This window comes from Pan troglodytes, chromosome 20 (assembly GCF_028858775.2).
Source record: "Pan troglodytes isolate AG18354 chromosome 20, NHGRI_mPanTro3-v2.0_pri, whole genome shotgun sequence".
NCBI lineage: Eukaryota > Metazoa > Chordata > Mammalia > Primates > Hominidae > Pan > Pan troglodytes.
In genome coordinates, this window is record NC_072418.2 from 45,623,653 (window position 1) to 45,642,295 (window position 18,643).

The following is an 18,643-nucleotide window of genomic DNA, read 5'->3' on the forward strand; positions in this document are numbered from 1 at the left end:
GGTAGTGTGGCTTCTTTAATTGGCAGGTTAGACTGAGTAAGTTACTGAAGAGAAAGGAGTTGAAGGAGAAGATGGGTGCGGGCAAGAAAAATGCAAAGGTGAAAGGAAAGGACTGAAAGGAATGTTTACCAAGGGCTCATCAGGTACCAGGCTCTGTGACTAATGTCTTACACATGTTAATTTACTCTTCCACTGTCATTTTCTGATGCAGTAAGAGTCAGTCTTACACTGCAGGTGAGGAAAGAGGCTGAGGGAGGTCAAATGAGTGGCCCAGGGTCATCCAGCCACTTCATAGCAGAGCTAGTGTGTTTCACTGTGGTTTGTGCAGACAGAAAAGTGAGACATGGAAGGAAGGCAAAACATTTTTGTTGTGGGTGATGTTTATGAAAGTGACCCGTATGAGGGAGAATAATGGCCTCTTAAAAATGTCCACATCCGGGCCGGGCGCAGGGGCTCACACCTGTAATCCCAGCACTTTGGGAGGCTGAGACAGGTGGATCACGAGGTCAGGAGTTCGAGACCAGCCTGGCCAACATGGTGAAACCCGGTTTCTACTAAAAATGCAAAAATTATCTGGGTGTGGTGGCGGGCGCCTGTAATGCGAGCTACTTGGGAGGCTGAGGCAGGAGAATCATTTGAACCTGGGAGGCGGAGATTGCAGTGAGCTGAGATTGTGCCACTGCACTCCAGCCAGGGCAACATAAGTGAAACTCTGTCTCAAAAAAAAAAAAAAAAAAAAAAAAATCCACATCCTAACTCTTGGAACACATGCATTTACTTTTCTTGGCAAAAACACTGTTCAAAGTTAATGAAGTTGAGTATCTTGAGATGGAAAGCTTATTCTGGCTTATCTGGGTGGCTCCCAGTGTCATCATAAGCGTCCTTGTAAGTGAAAGAGGAAGGCAGGTGGGTCAGGGTGAGAAAGATGCAGCCTGAGAGACTCCACTGGCCATTGCTTCCTGTGAACATGTGTGATAAGACAAAATTACAACTAATTTAGTTACAGATGTAATTGGCTTTTATTTGTGATTTATGATTTGGGGCAGCTCTCCCTCTACAGATGCCTCAACATCCCAAGTAGCTGGGACTATATTGCGGGATCTGGCCAGCAGCCTGCAATGCAACGTGGCTCTTTCTTTGTTCCCAGGCAGATCAGCAGGTTGAGAAATAAAAGACACACACAAGATAGTGAAAGCTGGGTCCAGAGGGGTCACCGCCTTCTGGTCCTGCAATGCTGCCAATGCACTGGATATACCAGCATTTATTATTAAGTTTAGTGAGAGCGGGGTTAGGTTAGTGAGGGATTTAGGGTCATTTATAGGCTCTCCACAAGCATTGCATTCCATTCCCAGAGCTGTGGACATCTGCTTTTCTGGTATAGGAATCTTGGTAATGTGAAACCTCCCTGACTGCACGTCTGTTCATAGGCTCTCTGCCGGGGGAAGCACATCACGTGCTGTTGCCTCATTCTGGCAGTCCAACCTGGCATTTGTCTTTACACAATCCTGCATGCAATTTTGTATTTACAATAATCAGGAGCATTTCATCTTTTATTCCTTAGCAATAGTTTCAAGGGGTCTCCCTACATCTCCCCCTTTCCTCTGATTTAAATGAACCATAGCAATCATAGCTTGGCACTGATCACGATTGGATTGAAGAATATTTTTTTCCAATTTTACATATGAACAATAAACCGATAGCACAAATTATACACAGAACAAAATTAACGATAGTGGATCCTCCCAAAGATATTACCTATTGAATGGGGTTGAGATTAGATAACCCCTCAGAGATACTGTCTAAAACTTCAGCACTGGGTAAAGCAGTTAAGTGTGCTTGAGAGGCTTCAAAAATCTGTTCTTTTAGCTTGCTTAAGTCTAAACTTAAATTATCTTCACTTCCTTGTAAATGGGATTTTACTGATTCCCAATTGTGAACAGACTCATTATATTGGAACTGAGTTATACAAAAATCAGAAGTATTCCTATCACAGTAAATTTTTAATCTATGTTCTAAACTCATAATTCTATCTCCCGTCCATATAACAGAAGCACATCACGCGCTGTAGGCTCATTCTGGCAGCCAATCTGGCATTGTCTTTACACAATCCTGCATGCAACTTTGTATTTACAATAATCAGGAGCATTTCATTTTTTATTCTGTAACAATAGTTTCAGGGGTTCTCCCTACAGGACTACAGGTGCGCACCACCATGCCTGGCTAATTTTTGTATTTTTAGTAGAGACAGGGTTTCACCATTTTGAACGGGCTGATCTCGAACTCCTGACCTGGTGATCTGCCTGCCTTGGCCTCCCAAAGTGCTGGGATTACAGATGTGAGCCACTGCGCCCAGCCCATAAATCACACATTTCTTTGAGTTTTTGTAATTCCAGCCCAAGAGAAACCATTTGATATTTCAAGAATGGCTGCACACAAATATTTTCACACAAATAAAAACATCTGTAGATTGCACCACATGAGGGAGACTACCAGTATGACTATCAGGAGGAAAATATCAAGAGTTTGGAATATGCACCTTAGGAAAGATGCAAACCAACTACAATAGGATAGATCAAAGAAGAAGCCAGAAGAGTCTAGTCATTTTAACCAGGCAGCAAATTTATTGATTTTTACAACCGAGTCTTTATAATACCCAATGTATTTATCCATGTGCAACAAGAAGTGTCAGAAACTGCACAGGCTCCCCGCTGTTCAGCTGGTAGAGAGCAATTCTATTATCTATCATTGCATGTCTATGTTAAATTAAAAAATGGGAGGAGCCAAGATGGCCAAATAGGAACAGCTCCGGTCTACAGCTCCCAGCGTGAGTGATGCAGAAGACGGGTGATTTCTGCATTTCCATCTGAGGTACCGGGTTCATCTCGCTAGGGAGTGCTAGACAGTGGGCGCAGGTCAGTGGGTGCGCACACCGTGCACGAGCCGAAGCAGGGCGAGGCATTGCCTCACTCGGGAAGCCCAAGGGGTCAAGGAGTTCCCTTTCCTAGTCAAAGAAAGGGGTGACAGATGACACCTGGAAAATCAGGTCACTCCCACCCGAATACTGCCCTTTTCCGACGGGCTTAAAAAACGGCGCACCAGGAGATCATATCCGTCACCTGGCTTGGAGGATCCTATGCCCACGGAGTCTCGCTGATTGCTAGCACAGCAGTCTGAGATCAAACTGCAAGGCGGCAGCGAGGCTGGGGGAGGGGCGCCTGCCATTGCCAAGGCTTGCTTAGGTAAACAAAGCAGCATGGAAGCTCGAACTGGTTGGAACCCACCACAGCTCAAGGAGGCCTGCCTGCCTCTGTAGGCTCCACGTCTGGGGGCAGGGCACAGACAAACAAAAAGACAGCAGTAACCTCTGCAGACTTAAATGTCCCTGTCTGACAGCATTGAAGAGAGCAGTGGTTCTCCCAGCACGCAGCTGGAGATCTGAGAACAGGCAGACTGCCTCCTCAAGTGGGTCCCTGACCCCTGATCCCTGAGCAGCCTAACTGGGAGGCACCCCCCAGCAGGGGCAGACTGACACCTCACACGGCAGGGTACTCCAACAGACCTGCAGCTGAGGGTCCTGTCTGTTAGAAGGAAAACTAACAAACAGAAAGGACATCCACACCAAAAACCCATCTGTACATCACCATCATCAAAGACCAAAAGTAGATAAAACCACAAAGATGGGGAGAAAACAGAGCAGAAAAACTGGAAACTCTAAAAAGCACAGCGCCTCTCCTCCTCCAAAGGAACGCAGTTCCTCACCAGCAATGGAACAAAACTGGACGGAGAATGACTTTGAGGAGCTGAGAGAAGAAGGCTTCAGACAATCAAATTACTCCGAGCTACAGGAGGAAATTCAAACCAAAGGCAAAGAAGTTGAAAACTTTGAAAAAAGTTTAGAAGAATGTATAACTAGAATAACCAATACAGAGAAGTGCTTAAAGGAGATGATGGAGCTGAAAACCAAGGCTCGTGAACTATGTGAAGAATGCAGAAGCCTCAGGAGCCGATGTGATCAACTGGAAGAAAGAGTATCAGCGATGGAAGATGAAATGAATGAAATGAAGCGAGAAGGGAAGTTTAGAGAAAAAAGAATAAAAAGAAATGAGCAAATCCTCCAAGAAATATGGGACTATGTGAAAAGACCAAATCTACGTCTGATTGGTGTACCTGAAAGTGACGGGGAGAATGGAACCAAGTTGGAAAACACTCTGCAGGATATTATCCAGGAGAACTTCCCCAATCTAGCAAGGCAAGCCAACATTCAGATTCAGGAAATACAGAGAACGCCACAAAGATACTCCTCGAGAAGAGCAACTCCAAGACACATAATTGTCAGATTCACCAAAGTTGAAATGAAGGAAAAAATGTTAAGGGAAGCCAGAGAGAAAGGTTGGGTTACCCACAAAGGGAAGCCCATCAGACTAACAGCGGATCTCTCAGCAGAAATTCTACAAGCCAGAAGAGAGTGGGGGCCAATATTCAACATTCTAAAAGAAAAGAATTTTCAACCCAGAATTTCATATCCAGCCAAACTAAGCTTCATAAGTGAAGGAGAAATAAAATGCTTAACAGACAAGCAAATGCTGAGAGATTTTGTCACCACCAGGCCTGCCCTAAAAGACCTCCTGAAGGAAGCACTAAACATGGAAAGGAACAACCGGTACCAGCCGCTGCAAAATCATGCCAAAATGTAAAGACCATCGAGACTAGGAAGCAACTGCATCAACTAATGAGCGAAATAACCAGCTAACATCATAATGACAGGATCAAATTCACACATAACAATATTAACTTTAAATGTAAATGGACTAAATGCTCCAATTAAAAGACACAGACTGGCAAATTGGATAAAGAGTCAAGACCCATCAGTGTGCTGTATTCAAGAAACGCATCTCATGTGCAGAGACACACATAGGCTCAAAATAAAAGGATGGAGGAAGATCTACCAAGCAAATGGAAAACAAAAAAAGGCAGGGGTTGCAATCCTAGTCTCTGATAAAACAGACTTTAAACCAACAAAGATCAAAAGAGACAAAGAAGGCCATTACATAATGGTAAAGGGATCAATTCAACAAGAAGAGCTAACTATCCTAAATATATATGCACCGAATACAGGAGCACCCAGATTCATAAAGCAAGCCCTGTGTGACTTACAAAGAGACTTAGACTCCCACACATTAATAATGGGAGACTTTAACACCCCACTGTCAACATTAGACAGATCAACAAGACAGAAAGTCAACAAGGATACCCAGGAATTGAACTCAGCTCTGCACCAAGTGGACCTAATAGACATCTACAGAACTCTCCACCCCAAATCAACAGAATATAAATTTTTTTCAGCACCACACCACACCTATTCCAAAATTGACCACATACTTGGAAGTAAAGCACTCCTCAGCAAATGTAAAAGAACAGAAATTATACCAAACTATCTCTCAGACCACAGTGCAATCAAACTAGAACTCAGGATTAAGAATCTCACTGAAAACAGGCCAACTACATGGAAACTGAACAACCTGCTCCTGAATGACTACTGGGTACACAACAAATGAAGGCAGAAATAAATATGTTCTTTGAAACCAACGAGAACAAAGACACAACATACTAGAATCTCTGGGATGCATTCAAAGCAGTGTGTAGAGGGAAATTTATAGCACTAAATGCCCACAAGAGAAAGCAGGAAAGATCCAAAATTGACACCCTAAAAACACAATTAAAAGAACTAGAAAAGCAAGAGCAAACACATTCCAAAGCTAGCAGAAGGCAAGAAATAACTAAAATCAGAGCAGAACTGAAGGAAATACAGACACAAAAAACCCTTCAAAAAATTAATGAATCCAGGAGCTGGTTTTTTGAAAGGATCAACAAAATTGATAGACCGCTAGCAAGACTAATAAAGAAGAAAAGAGAGAAGAATCAAATAGACGCAATAAAAAATGGTAAAGGGGATATCACCACCGATCCCACAGAAATACAAACTACCATCAGAGAATACTACAAACACCTCTACGCAAATAAACTAGAAAATCTAGAAGAAATAGATAAATTCCTCGACACACACACTCTCCCAAGACTAAACCAAGAACAAGTTGAATCTGTGAATAGACCAATAACAGGATCTGAAATTGTGGTAATAATCAATAGCTTACCAACCAAAAAGAGTCCAGGACCAGATGGGTTCACAGCCGAATTCTACCAGAGGTACAAGGAGGAACTGGTACCATTCCTTCTGAAACTATTCCAATCAATAGAAAAAGAGGGAATCCTCCCTAACTCATTTTATGAGGCCAGCATCATCCTGATACCAAAGCCGGGCAGAGACACAACCAAAAAAGAGAATTTTAGACCAATATCCTTGATCAACATTGATGCAAAAATCCTCAATAAAATACTGGCAAACCGAATCCAGCAGCACATCAAAAAGCTTATCCACCATGATCAAGTGTGCTTCATCGCTGGGATGCAAGGCTGGTTCAATATACACAAATCAATAAATGTAATCCAGCATATAAACAACCAAAGACAAAAACCACATGATTATCTCAATAGATGCAGAAAAGGCCTTTGACAAAATTCATCAACCCTTCATGCTAAAAACTCAATAAATTAGGTATTGATGGGAGATATCTCAAAATAATAAGAGCTATCTATGACAAACCCACAACCAATATCATACTGAATGGGCAAAAACTGGAAGCATTCACTTTGAAAACTGGCACAAGACAGGGATGCCCTCTCTCACCACTCCTATTCAACATAGTGTTGGAAGTTCTGGCCAGGGCAATTAGGCCGGAGAAGAAAATAAAGGGTATTCAATTAGGAAAAGAGGAAGTCAAATTGCCCCTGTTTGCAGACGACACGATTGCATATCTAGAAAACCCCATTGTCTCAGCCCAAAATCTCCTTAAGCTGATAAGCAACTTCAGCAAAGTCTCAGGATTCAAAATCAATGTACAAAAAATCACAAGCATTCTTATACAGCAACAACAGACAAACAGAGCCAAATCATGAGTGAATTCCCATTCACAATTGCTTCAAAGAGAATAAAATACCTAGGAATCCATCTTACAAGGGATGTGAAGGACATCTTCAAGGAGAACTACAAACCACTGCTCGATGAAATAAAAGAGGATACAAACAAATGGAAGAACATTCCATGCTCACGGGTAGGAAGAATCAATATCGTGAAAATGGCCATACTGCCCAAGGTAATTTACAGATTCAATGCCATCCCCATCAAGCTACCAATGCCTTTCTTCACAGAATTGGAAGAAACTACTTTAAAATTCATATGGAACCAAAAAACAGCCTGCATCACCAAGTCAATCCTCAGCCAAAAGAACAAAGCTGGAGGCATCACACTACCTGACTTCAAACTATACTACAAGGCTACAGTAACCAAAACAGCATGGTACAGGTACCAAAACGGAGATATAGATCAATGGAACAGACCAGAGCCCTCAGAAATAATGCCGCATATCTACAACTATCTGATCTTTGACAAACCTGAGAAAAACAAGCAATGGGGAAAGGATTCCCTATTTAATAAATGGTGCTGGGAAAACTGGCTAGCCATATGTAGAAAGCTGAAACTGGATCCCTTCCTTACACCTTATACAAAAATCAATTCAAGATGGATTAAAGACTTACATGTTAGACCTAAAACCACAAAAACCCTAGAAGAAAACCTAGGCATTACCATTCAGGACATAGGCATGGGCAAGGACTTCATGTCTAAAACACCAAAAGCAATGGCAACCAAAGCCAAAATTGACAAATGGGATCTAATTAAACTAAAGAGCTTCTGCACAGCAAAAGAAACTAACATCAGAGTGAACAGGCAACCTACAAAATGGGAGAAAATTTTCACAACCTACTTATCTGACAAAGGGCTAATATCCAGAATCTACAATGAACTTAAACAAATTTACAAGGAAAAAACAACCACATCAAAAAGTAGGCAAAGGACATGAACAGACACTTCTCAAAAGAAGACATTTATGCAGCCAAAAAACACATGAAAAAATGCTCACCATCACTGGCCATCAGAGAAATGCAAATCAAAACCACAGTGAGATACCATCTCACACCACTTAGAATGGCAATCATTAAAAAGGCAGGAAACAACAGGTGCTGGAGAGGATGTGGAGAAATAGGAAGACTTTTACACTTGGTGGGACGGTAAACTGGTTCAACCATTGTGGAAGTCAGTGTGGTGATGCCTCAGGGATCTAGAACTGGAAATACCATTTGACCCAGCCATCCCATTACTGGGTATATACCAAAAGGACTATAAATCATGCTGCTATTAAGACACATGCACATGTATGTTTATTGCGGCATTATTCACAATAGCAAAGACTTGGAACTAACCCAAATGTCCAACAATGATAGAATGGATTAAGAAAATGTGGCACATATACACCATGGAATACTATGCAGCCATAAAAAATGATGAGTTCATGTCCTTTGTAGGGACATGGATGAAATTGGAAATCATCATTCTGAGTAAACTATCACAAGAACAAAAAATCAAACACTGCATATTCTCACTCATAGGTGGGAATTGAACAATGGGAACACATGGACACAGGAAAGGGAACATCACACTCTGGGGTCTGTTGTGGGGTGGGGGGAGGTGGGAGGGATAGCATTGGGAGATATACCTAATGCTAGATGATGAGTTGGTGGGTGCAGCACAGCAGCATGGCACATGTATACATATGTAACTAACCTGCACACTGTGCGCATGTACCCTAAAACTTAAAGTATAATAATAATAAATAAATTAAAAAATAAATTAAAACAGGGAGTGAGAATAGGCAAGTATAGAAGTGGAAGCCTAAAAAAAACTCCATACATTTGAGGAAAAATTTGTGTTACAGATGCAGCTAACATCAGCCTTTGGGTGGACTAAAGGATCTCTTTTTATGTACAAATGCGTGGGCTGGGTGCGGTGGCTCACGCCTGTAATCCCAGCACTTTGGGAGGCTGAGGCGTGCAGATCACCTGAGGTCGGGAGTTCGAGACCAGCCTGACAAACATGGAGAAACACTGTCTCTACTGAAAATACAAAATTAGGTGGGTGTGGTGGCGCATGCCTGTAATCCCAGCTACTCCGGAGGCTGAAGCAGGAGAATCACTTGAACCCAGGACGTGGAGGTTGCAGTGAGCCAAGATTGTGCCATTGCAGTCCGGCACGGGCAACAAGAGCGAAACTCCATCTTATAAATAAAAAAAGTGTGGTTGACATGATATATCGGACACTGTTAACTTACTCTCAGAAGCTACTTCTTGTGAAATCCTAAGTATAGCATTATTCTGGGAAGCAAAGGAGACAGGCAGAAGCAAGGACAAATTAAGAGAGGTAACAGTCTCATCATGACTGATAGTCTTGTTCTGACATCTTGAGAAAAGCTGTCCACAGTGTAAAGTCATCATCTTGTCGTGGTTTGCAGTTTGAGTGTCTCTAAGTTATGGTGTTGAATATTTGGTGAGCTCTTAGTGGCCCACACTTCAGACACGAGGGTTTCTCCATGAAATTTACATTGAGTTGTCCACCTCCATCTTATATGGCTTCAGGAACAGAGCTGCTCTTGTTCTTAATGATTTCATTGGAGAAAATTAAATTGGAAGAACTAAAAGAATTCAGGGTCCAGTCCAGTCTACCAGTGGATTATAAGTACTCAAAGGTAATGAACAGTGGTTCAATCTGGTAACAGGTGTACTACAGTTTTTCTTTTCAACATAGTTTTTCTGTCTATAGGAGTCTCTATTTTTACCAAAGATAATTCCAGTAGGATGAACTCGTTTGCAAAAGAGGTTGAGTCTCACCGAACTTGCCCAGATTTTTTACCTAAGTGCGGCAAGAGTAGCGATGGACCATAGAGGCTCTTTTTAAACTCCCCTTTGCTAGAAGTTTTTAGTAAGAATCTCAGATTAAACTTCCAAAAACCTCTTGAGACTAGGAAGCCAAACCAAGGCCAACTTCAGACTTTGCCTGCATTCCCTATGGGTTTATTCTATGTATATTCTCAAATATAACATCCCAGTCAAAGCCTTGGTAATATAACCAATGTTTTCAAATGTGTCCTGTTATAAAGAGAGCAGATCCTTACTGAACTTGTGCAAATAACTTTATTACCATAAACATATGAATACTCCTGAATAGTTTCCCAATTCTGGGGCACTTAGGGAGCGAAAGCAAATGTTTCAATTTTTGTTTACAAAAGTATACTTTACCAATTGCTGAAGAAAAAAAGTGCATAAATCTGGAGAATAAAACATTCAAAGAATCAGCACATTTTCAAATAGAAAATTATGAAAACATTGTTTTGATTATTTAGTCCAATAAAATTGGGTTTTTTTCTTTGTCTTGAATTTCATGAAGTATCAGCCTGTTCATTAAAATTTTGAAAGTTCTTAGTCCAGTGGTACGATCTTGAAGTTATCAGGAACTTGTATTCAAGAGTCCTTGTCAGAGTCTTTTCCATAAATCTCCTTGAACAAAAAGTAATTTTGGACTGTAGCTGATGGTAAATACTTTGAGGAAGAATGAAAGCAACTGTCTGGGAATGACAAAGATTTAAAATGACTATGGTTAAAAATCTAATGAGAATTTATTATGGTAAAGACACAGCTCACAAAATCTAGTTACTTCTGTGGCATATGACACTATGATAACATATTTGATTTCCAGAAATTTCATATAATTTTTAGAATACTCATTAAAAAAAATTTTTTTTTGAGACGGAGTCTCACTCTGTCACCCAGGCTGGAGTGCAGTGGTGCGATCCCAGTTCACTGCAAGCTCCGCCTCCCGGGTTCCTGCCATTCTCCTGCCTCAGCCTCCTGAGTAGCTGGGACTACAGGTGCCTGCCACCAAGCCCGGCTAATTTTGTTTTTGCATTTTTAGTAGAGATGGGGTTTCACCATGTTAGCCAGGATGGTCTCGATCTCCTGACCTTGTGTTCCGCCCACCTTGGCCTCCCAAAGTGCTGGGATGACAGGCGTGAGCCATCGCACCCAACCTAGAATACTCATATTATTAACATTCCCATAAATATTATTTAGAGAAGGTTTAGCATCACTTATCACTTATTTGAAAATGCTTTCTATATAATTTAACTTATCAAATAAGGTGGCTTTTCCATTCAGCTTTTGTTTGTTAACTGGATTACTGAGTTCTTGGTGTAGCCCATTCATAAATAGGGCCAAAAAAGTATAGTCTTATGTATGTTGAAAAAGGTCCTTAGGTAATTCCAGTACTTCCAGCTGAACATCATTGATTTAGTTTTAAGTTCTACCTATTGCAACAAGAGTTCTCCATCCTTGTTACATGTTAGTAGTGTCAGGGAAGACTTAAAAATTACCAATGCCTGGGTCCCTCTCCAGACCTTTAAACTGGAACTAATGGGTGGGGCTTGAGCATCCACTTTTAGAAATGTTTTCCAGTGATTCCAATGTGTAGCACTATTTCCCATCAGATTTCTCTGATTTCTTGTGGCATTCAATTTTTTCTATTTTGGTATCATGATTATTTTCAGGTCTCATTTCCTGTCTTAGGCTTTATGTCTCTTGTGGTAGGGACCTTGCCTTCTTCATTTCTGTATCTTTTTTAAACACATGAACTGGTCATCAGGAAAAGATCTCAACCACACATAGGTTGTGTTCTGAGTCTCAGGTTCACATGTTAATCCTAAAGTCTTAGTTCTCCACGAGGTCAGATGTTGCTTGTGATGAAGGGTGTGGTTAAGTCTGCAGTGCAGATGGTAGAGGGGATTTCACTCTGTTTTCAGACATAGCATTGGAACTAAGAATTTTATGTCTATATGAGTGAAGGGGCAGGGATGTGTAGGAAGACAGTTCTAATTAGGATGGAGGATTTATACTAGGAAGTAGAGGTAAAGGAAGTGAGAAGGCTTAGTAAATAGAAGAAATGTGAACTTATCAAACAGGCTAGAGTAGACCCCTGGAGATTCTTGATTAAGTGAATTAACTAGATTTTAGAAAGGTAATGAGGCAGTCATATGCAAGGAAGATTTCAAAGTCTGGAGACAAGAAGTCAAGCAATACTTTGAGAAGTGGTTGAGCTTTATGGGAATGGAGAGAATTACACTATTGAGAGATGTTAAAAATAATGAAGAGGGTTTCACCATGTGAAATTGTGTTTTTCATTTGAATCTGAGGAACAAATGAGCAGAGAGAGAGGCTGGAGATAATTATGTCTAAAAGACAGTGGGGTACAGGGAGCATAAAGGCCAGGGAGAAAGGGAACTGCAGGAATTAGTGCTGAGAAGCAGGAGTTAGTGGAGGAAGGAGGAGATCCAGTCCCAGATACAGGCAAATAAGTCTTTTCCCTCTCCCAAGCATGGCAGTCAGCCCTGCAGGAACCAGGATAAGAGGAAAGGTCATCATACCTGCCAGTCTTCCTGAAATACAGAAATGACATCACGGCTGCTATAATGGATTAAGGCCAGGAAGATGTCCTGTTTCTGAAGGAGCTGTCATGGAAAAAAAAGAAAAGAAGGAATGAAGATGATGTTATTTTACATGGGGGAGCCTCAGGAACAAGCATGTAACATGAGGTACTCTATAATTGTTTCTTCAAGGACTACGTTATTTCTGTTGGAAAATTGATGGGAGATGATTATATTCTTGCAGTTTTTTTTTTCCCTCTCACCATGTTTCTCAGTTGGTGATCAGTCCTCTGTCAATTCTCTACTGCACTCAGATATTTGGAAGGCTTTCAGATGTGAGAAAGGCTGATTGCTATTTTCTATGTCATTAGAACTTGCCACCTTTGCACCTTTTCATGGTTGCATCTTTTTCTCAGTGTCTCTGTTGTGGCAGTCATGAATGAGACCCTGCCAGGTCTCAATGGCAGGGACTTGATTGACAGAAGGCCCAGGTCAGTGCATTTCAAATTCACCACCTCCTTTGCACAGAAAGCTTCTTTCCTACAGGCTCCCAGCAAGGGCGTGAAAGCAAGCCCAGTTCTCTGAGGCTCTCTTTAACTCTAATGGGTGACTGGTTGGAGGACTCCCCATCAGCATTGCAAAAACTCTTAGAACTGCATTGGTACCTAAAACTTCTTTCTCTTTCTTTTTCACAGGAATCAGCTCTGCATAGTGGTCTGTGGGTTCTCCCATACTACCTTCATGCCTGCCCCACATTCCCTCACAGGTGTCTTCCCTGATAAATTATCTTGTATGTCTAATCCCATCTTGGATGCATCTCAGTTAGTAAAAACTAACATACCAGGCTTGATTCTTTGCACTTAGCTTCTTTTCTTTCTCTCCCACAAGTAGTCAGTAACCATGTCCTAGTGTTTTATGTGTTACCTCTTTTTCCATATATATATATATATATATATATATATATATATATATATATATGGAAAAAGGAAGGTACTGTTGAGGGGCACTTCCTATGTGCCAGGCCCTGTGCTAAATACTTTCCCTGTATCTCATTTAATCCACACAATAACCCTGTCAGGTAGACATTATTTCCATTTTGCCGATGAAAAGACAGAAGCTTAGAGTGGTGTAAAACTTTCCTGGTGTCATATGGCTAGTGACAGGTGGATCTGAGATTTGATTCTAGGACTATTTGACCTCAAGGCTAATGATGATGGTAGTAATATAGCAGCTGACATTGGTTCCTCTGTGTGTGGCATCTTGTTTTATTGACTGCATTAAACCTTTAAAAGAAAGGTATGAAGAAAGCACTCTTATTGCAGTTTTCAAGTGAGGTATCAGAGGTTCAGAGAAGTTGAGTCTTGTGCAAGAAATTTATAACTGTAAACTCTTACATTAAAAAAGAAGAAAGATCTCAGGTCAACAACCTACTTTAATACTTCAGGATATGAAAGAAGAACAAACTAAACCCAAGCACAGTGAATGAGGGAAATAATAAGGATTAGAGTGGATATAAATAAAATGGAGAATGGAAAAAGAATAGAGGAAATTAATGAAACCAAAAGTTGATTCTTCAAAATAAAATCAACAAAATTGACAACCATTAACTAGATTGACTAAGAAAAAAAGAGAAAAGTTTAAAATTACTAAAATCAGAAATGAAAATGGACTCTGAGCATGGTGGGTCATGTTTTAATCCTAGCACTTTGGGAGGTCACAGCAGAAGGATTTCTTGAGACCAGGTGTTTGGACCAGCATAGGTAACCTGGGGAGACCCTGTCTCTACAAAAAAATAAAAAAGCCAATTAGCTGCGCATGGTGACATGCACCTGTAGTCCTAGCATCTTGGGAGGCTGAAGAAGGAGAATTACTTGAGCCCAGGAGGTTGAGGCTGCAGTGAGCCATAATCACACCACTGTATTCCATCCTGGGCTGGCCTACAGAGTGAGAGCCTGTCTCTCTCTCTTCAACAACAACAACCAAAAAAAAAAAAAAAAAAAAAAAAAAAAAGAAGAAAAATGAAGTGATTACTACCAATTCTAATAAACTAATGATTACAAAAGTACTATAAATAATTGTATGCCAATAAATTGGATAACCTAGATGAAGTAGACAAACCCCTAGAAACACACAAAAATATGAATGGAACTATAATCAGTAATAAGATTGAATCAATAAAACATTTGATGAAATTCAATATTTTTTCATAATAAAAACTTTCTAAGAATGGAAGGAAACCACCTCAACATAAAGGCAATATGTGAAAAACCCAATGCTAACATCATACTCAACAGAGAAAGACTGAAAGCTTTCCCTGTATGAGCAGGAACAAGACAAGGGTGCCTGCTTTTGACACTTTTATTCAACATAGTATTGAAAGGTCTAGTCAGAAAAATTAGGCAAGAATTTAAAAAAAGACATTAAAATTGGAAGGAAGGAGTAAAATTATTTCTGTTTACAGATAACTTGAACTTATATGTAGAAAATCCTAAAGGTGGAACAAACCTATTAGAATTAATAAATAAATTCGGTAATGTTGCACAATACAAAATCAACATTCAAACATCAGTTGTATTTCAATACACTAACCATGAACAATCTGAAGGGAAATTAAGAAAAAAAATTTCAATTTATATTAACATCAAAAAGAATAAAATATTTAGGAATGAGTTTAATCAAAGAGGTAAAATGATTATACCTGAAATCTACAAAATATGGCTGAAAGAAATGAAAGATGACATCAATAAATTGAAAGACATTTTGTTTTCATGAATTGGAAGACTCAATATTGTTAGGAGGACAGTGCTACCTGACGTGAGCTGCAGATTCAATAAAATTCCTATCAGAATCTCAGTGACATTTTTGCAGAAAAAGAAAAATCTGTCCTAAAATTTATATTGCATCTCATGACTCTAAATAGACACACAGCTTTGAAGAGGAAGAATGAAGCTGGAGGACTCACACTTCCTGATTTCAGCATTTACTACAAAGCCCCAGTAATCAATACAGTGTGGTACTGGCATAAAGGAGGACATAGAAATTAATGAAATATAATAACCCAGAAAGAAATGCTTGCATATATGGCCAAATGATTTTCGTCGAGTGTGCAAAGATCGTTCAATGGGGAAGGGACCGTTTTCTCACCAAATGATATTGGGAAAGCTGGATATCCAAGGGCAAGAAGAGTGGAACCTTTACCTAACACCATGTACAAAAAGTAACCCACAATAGATCAAAGATCTAAATGTAAGGGCAAAAACTATACAACTCTTAGAAGAAAAGCTTCATGATACTGGATTTCACAATGATTTCTTGGTTGTAACAACAAAAGCATAGGCAACAAATAAAATGGATAAATCGGACTTCATAAAAATCAAAACCTTTTATATATCAAAGAACACTATCAAGAAAGTAAAAAGCAACCCATGAAATGATAAAAATATTTGCAAATTATATGTGTGATAAGAAATTAATTTCCAGAATACATGAAAAGCTACAAGTCAACAACAGCAAACATCCAAAAACCCAATTAAAAAATGAACAAAGGATTAAAATGGAGTTTTCTCCAAGGAAGATATACAAATATCCAATAAGCCCATGCAAAGTTCCTCAGCATCAGGAATACTTGGAGATATGCAAATCAAAACCACATTGTTACACCACCTCACACACTTTAGGATGGTTTTGATAAACAACAACAATGACAGCAACACAAAAGAACAGATGTTTTCAAGTAGATGGAAAAATTGGAGCTCTAGTGCATTGCTGATGGGAATGGGAAATGTTATAGCCACTGTAAGAAGTGGTGTGGCTCTCTCTCAAAAAATTAAACAATAAATTACCATTTGATCCAGCAATTCCACTTCTGGACATACTTCCCATAGAATTGAAAGAAATTTGAACAAATATTTGTAAACTGATGTTCAGAGAAGCATTACTCACACTAGCCAAAAAATGGAAACAACTGAAAAGTCCATTGAAAGATAAGTGGGTAGGCAAATGAGGTGTATCTATACATTGAAATGTTATTCAACCTTAACAAGGAATAAAATTCCAATACATAGTGCAAAGGGGATGAACCTTGAAGATATTATGCTAACTGAAATAAGCCAGACACAAAAGGATAATTATTATATAATTCCATTTATAAAAGATAGTTAGAATAGCCAGTTACACAGAGACAGAAAGTAGAATGGTGGGTGCTAAGGTTTAGGGGGAGAAGGAGTGAGAGTTACTGTTTATTGGCTACAGAGGTTTAATATGGTAAGAGGACAAAGTTCTGGAAATGGATAGTGTGACGGTTACACAACACTAAATTGCACACTTAGAAATAGTTAATGGTAAGTCTTATATTAGATATATATAAAGTGTCCGGTAGTCTTACCCTGTCTATAATTACACACTTTTTGGCACTGCCCCTTTCCTGCCATGCAGAGCCCTAGGGGTGAATCTCCCTATTTCTCCAGCTCTGCATCAGTCACTGTCCTCCGTGCTGTGTCCCAGGTGCTGCGCCCACAGCCTCATACAGCCGGTGACTTCAGAGCCAGGACACAGCTCAGGAGTCTGCCCTGAGGCTCCCTCTCGTTTTGTTTCCCTGCAGCCTGGCCCGGGGGAGGCTTGGCTTCAACTGGTAACTCGATTTAGCCAAATTCAGGACAGGCCACCAGGGATCTTTCTCCACACACGCTGGTCCCACCCAGGTGGAGTCAGGCAGGGCCAGTCACCAGAGCAGCCCGGAGCAGAGCAGGAAGCAGAGTCTGAGCTGCTCCTCCCTCACCCAAGGGGCTTCCTCCTCTCATTTGGGGGAAAAGTGTGAGCTTATTTCAAAGCCTCAGATGTTCCTTGTTGCTCATGGAATAGGTACAAGAAAACAAAGACGTGGCAGAAGGGGATGTGTTGGTGACAGCGAGAAGCAACTTGATCTTGAGGACTCTCCTTCTTGTCCGTCTCTGAAGCCTCTTCTACCACATAGGGCTCAGGGCTGATAAAGCCCCCTCTCTACCTTTCTCAGGCCAAACACAAGGTCAGCCATGAGAAAACAGAAAAAAAAAGGAGAAGAGAGTCTGTAGAGACAAATTGGGAGGGTTCAGGAGGAGAATTTGGGATTTGCTTGTGCCCATGGGACACAAGCTGGGAATAAAAATGTTTTCCTGACTCTTCTCTGAAAGCCAGATAGACTCCACCTAAAACTCTATTGCCAAGCATGCTGGGATCCACTTACCAGAGACTTTGACTGTCACGGATTTGGAGCTTTCCATGCCAGTGGCTGAGTTACGAACAGAGCAAGCATAGAGCCCGCTATGCTTTGTAGTAATTTGGGGGATAAAGAGCTTTTGTCCTGATAGCTGAAACTTCCCATTAATTGTCCAGGAATACTCTGCTGGTGGGTTAGAGTCCGCGAAGCAGGACAAGTAGAGGTTTTCTCCTGAATGGTAATAGGTGAATGAAGGGTAAATTCTGGGGAGGTCTGGACCATCTGGAGCAAAGAGAATAAAGCCACAGGTGATGTCATCCGAGGGAAGGGGATGTTCCTGGTGTCTTAAAGGGACACAGTGACCCTCTGAGCCAAGACACACCCTCAAGTGCCAGCCAAACCCCCTCTATGTTCACTGAGCTGAAGCCTGAGGTATTCCCCTGTTTCTCCCATCACAAGCTGTGGGCCCCAAGTCTCCCATGACAAGAGCGTCCCCTCCCCTTATATTCTTGGTTAAGGCTGTGCCTACCCAGATCTTCCCAGGGCAGGAAGTCATGGCCAGCTCGGATGTCCAGAAGTAAAGGTATCTATACTTGGACCAGAGAGAGACTGAGAGGCCTGGCCTCTGGTCGTTTTGATTTAAGCTGGTGTCCTGGCCCACAGAGGAACAAAATATACTCACAGAGGACATTCAGGGTGACTGGGTAACTGCGGATGCCACCATATCGGTCCCGTATTTCACATTGATAGGGTCCTGTTTCATTTCTAGTGACACTGGGTAGAATGAGGATCCTGTTTTCATTGGGTCGCTTTACCCTGGGACTGACCGGGAGGCTCTCACCATTTAGCCACCAAATGTAGGTGTAGTTCTCACTCTTAGGTTCACAGGTGAAGGCTAAGACATCCTTATTCTCCCTGGGGTTTAAGTTGTTGATGGTGATGTAGGGCTTGGGCAGCTTCGCTGTGTGGATAACAGAGAGAAGATTGTCCTGTGTGGCACCTTTGATTCCTCCACAGGCATCCTTCA

At 40.9% G+C, this 18,643-nt stretch overlaps 1 protein-coding gene and 1 long non-coding RNA gene across 3 annotated transcripts in view; one reads left to right on the forward strand and one right to left on the reverse strand.

Annotated features, from left to right (window-relative positions):
- LOC134809113 (uncharacterized) lies at positions 1-13,212 on the forward strand. The gene is made up of 3 exons (XR_010153882.1): positions 1-143; positions 12,373-12,590; positions 13,118-13,212. It is a non-coding gene; the product is annotated as an uncharacterized LOC134809113 (long non-coding RNA).
- The window catches only part of PSG3 (pregnancy specific beta-1-glycoprotein 3), a 16,575-nt gene continuing 10,354 nt past the window's right edge, over positions 12,423-18,643 (reverse strand). The window contains exons 4-6 of one of the 2 annotated variants that reach the window (XM_009435701.5): positions 18,299-18,577; positions 17,644-17,898; positions 12,423-12,506 (exon numbers count right to left, since the gene is read on the reverse strand). In XM_009435701.5, the coding sequence (XP_009433976.3) occupies positions 12,463-12,506; positions 17,644-17,898; positions 18,299-18,577 (578 nt within the window). In that variant the 3' untranslated portion in view covers positions 12,423-12,462. Of the gene's footprint in view, positions 12,507-14,136; positions 14,205-17,643; positions 17,899-18,298; positions 18,578-18,643 lie in introns of those variants that run through there. The other variant, XM_063801768.1, reaches the window with a different exon arrangement.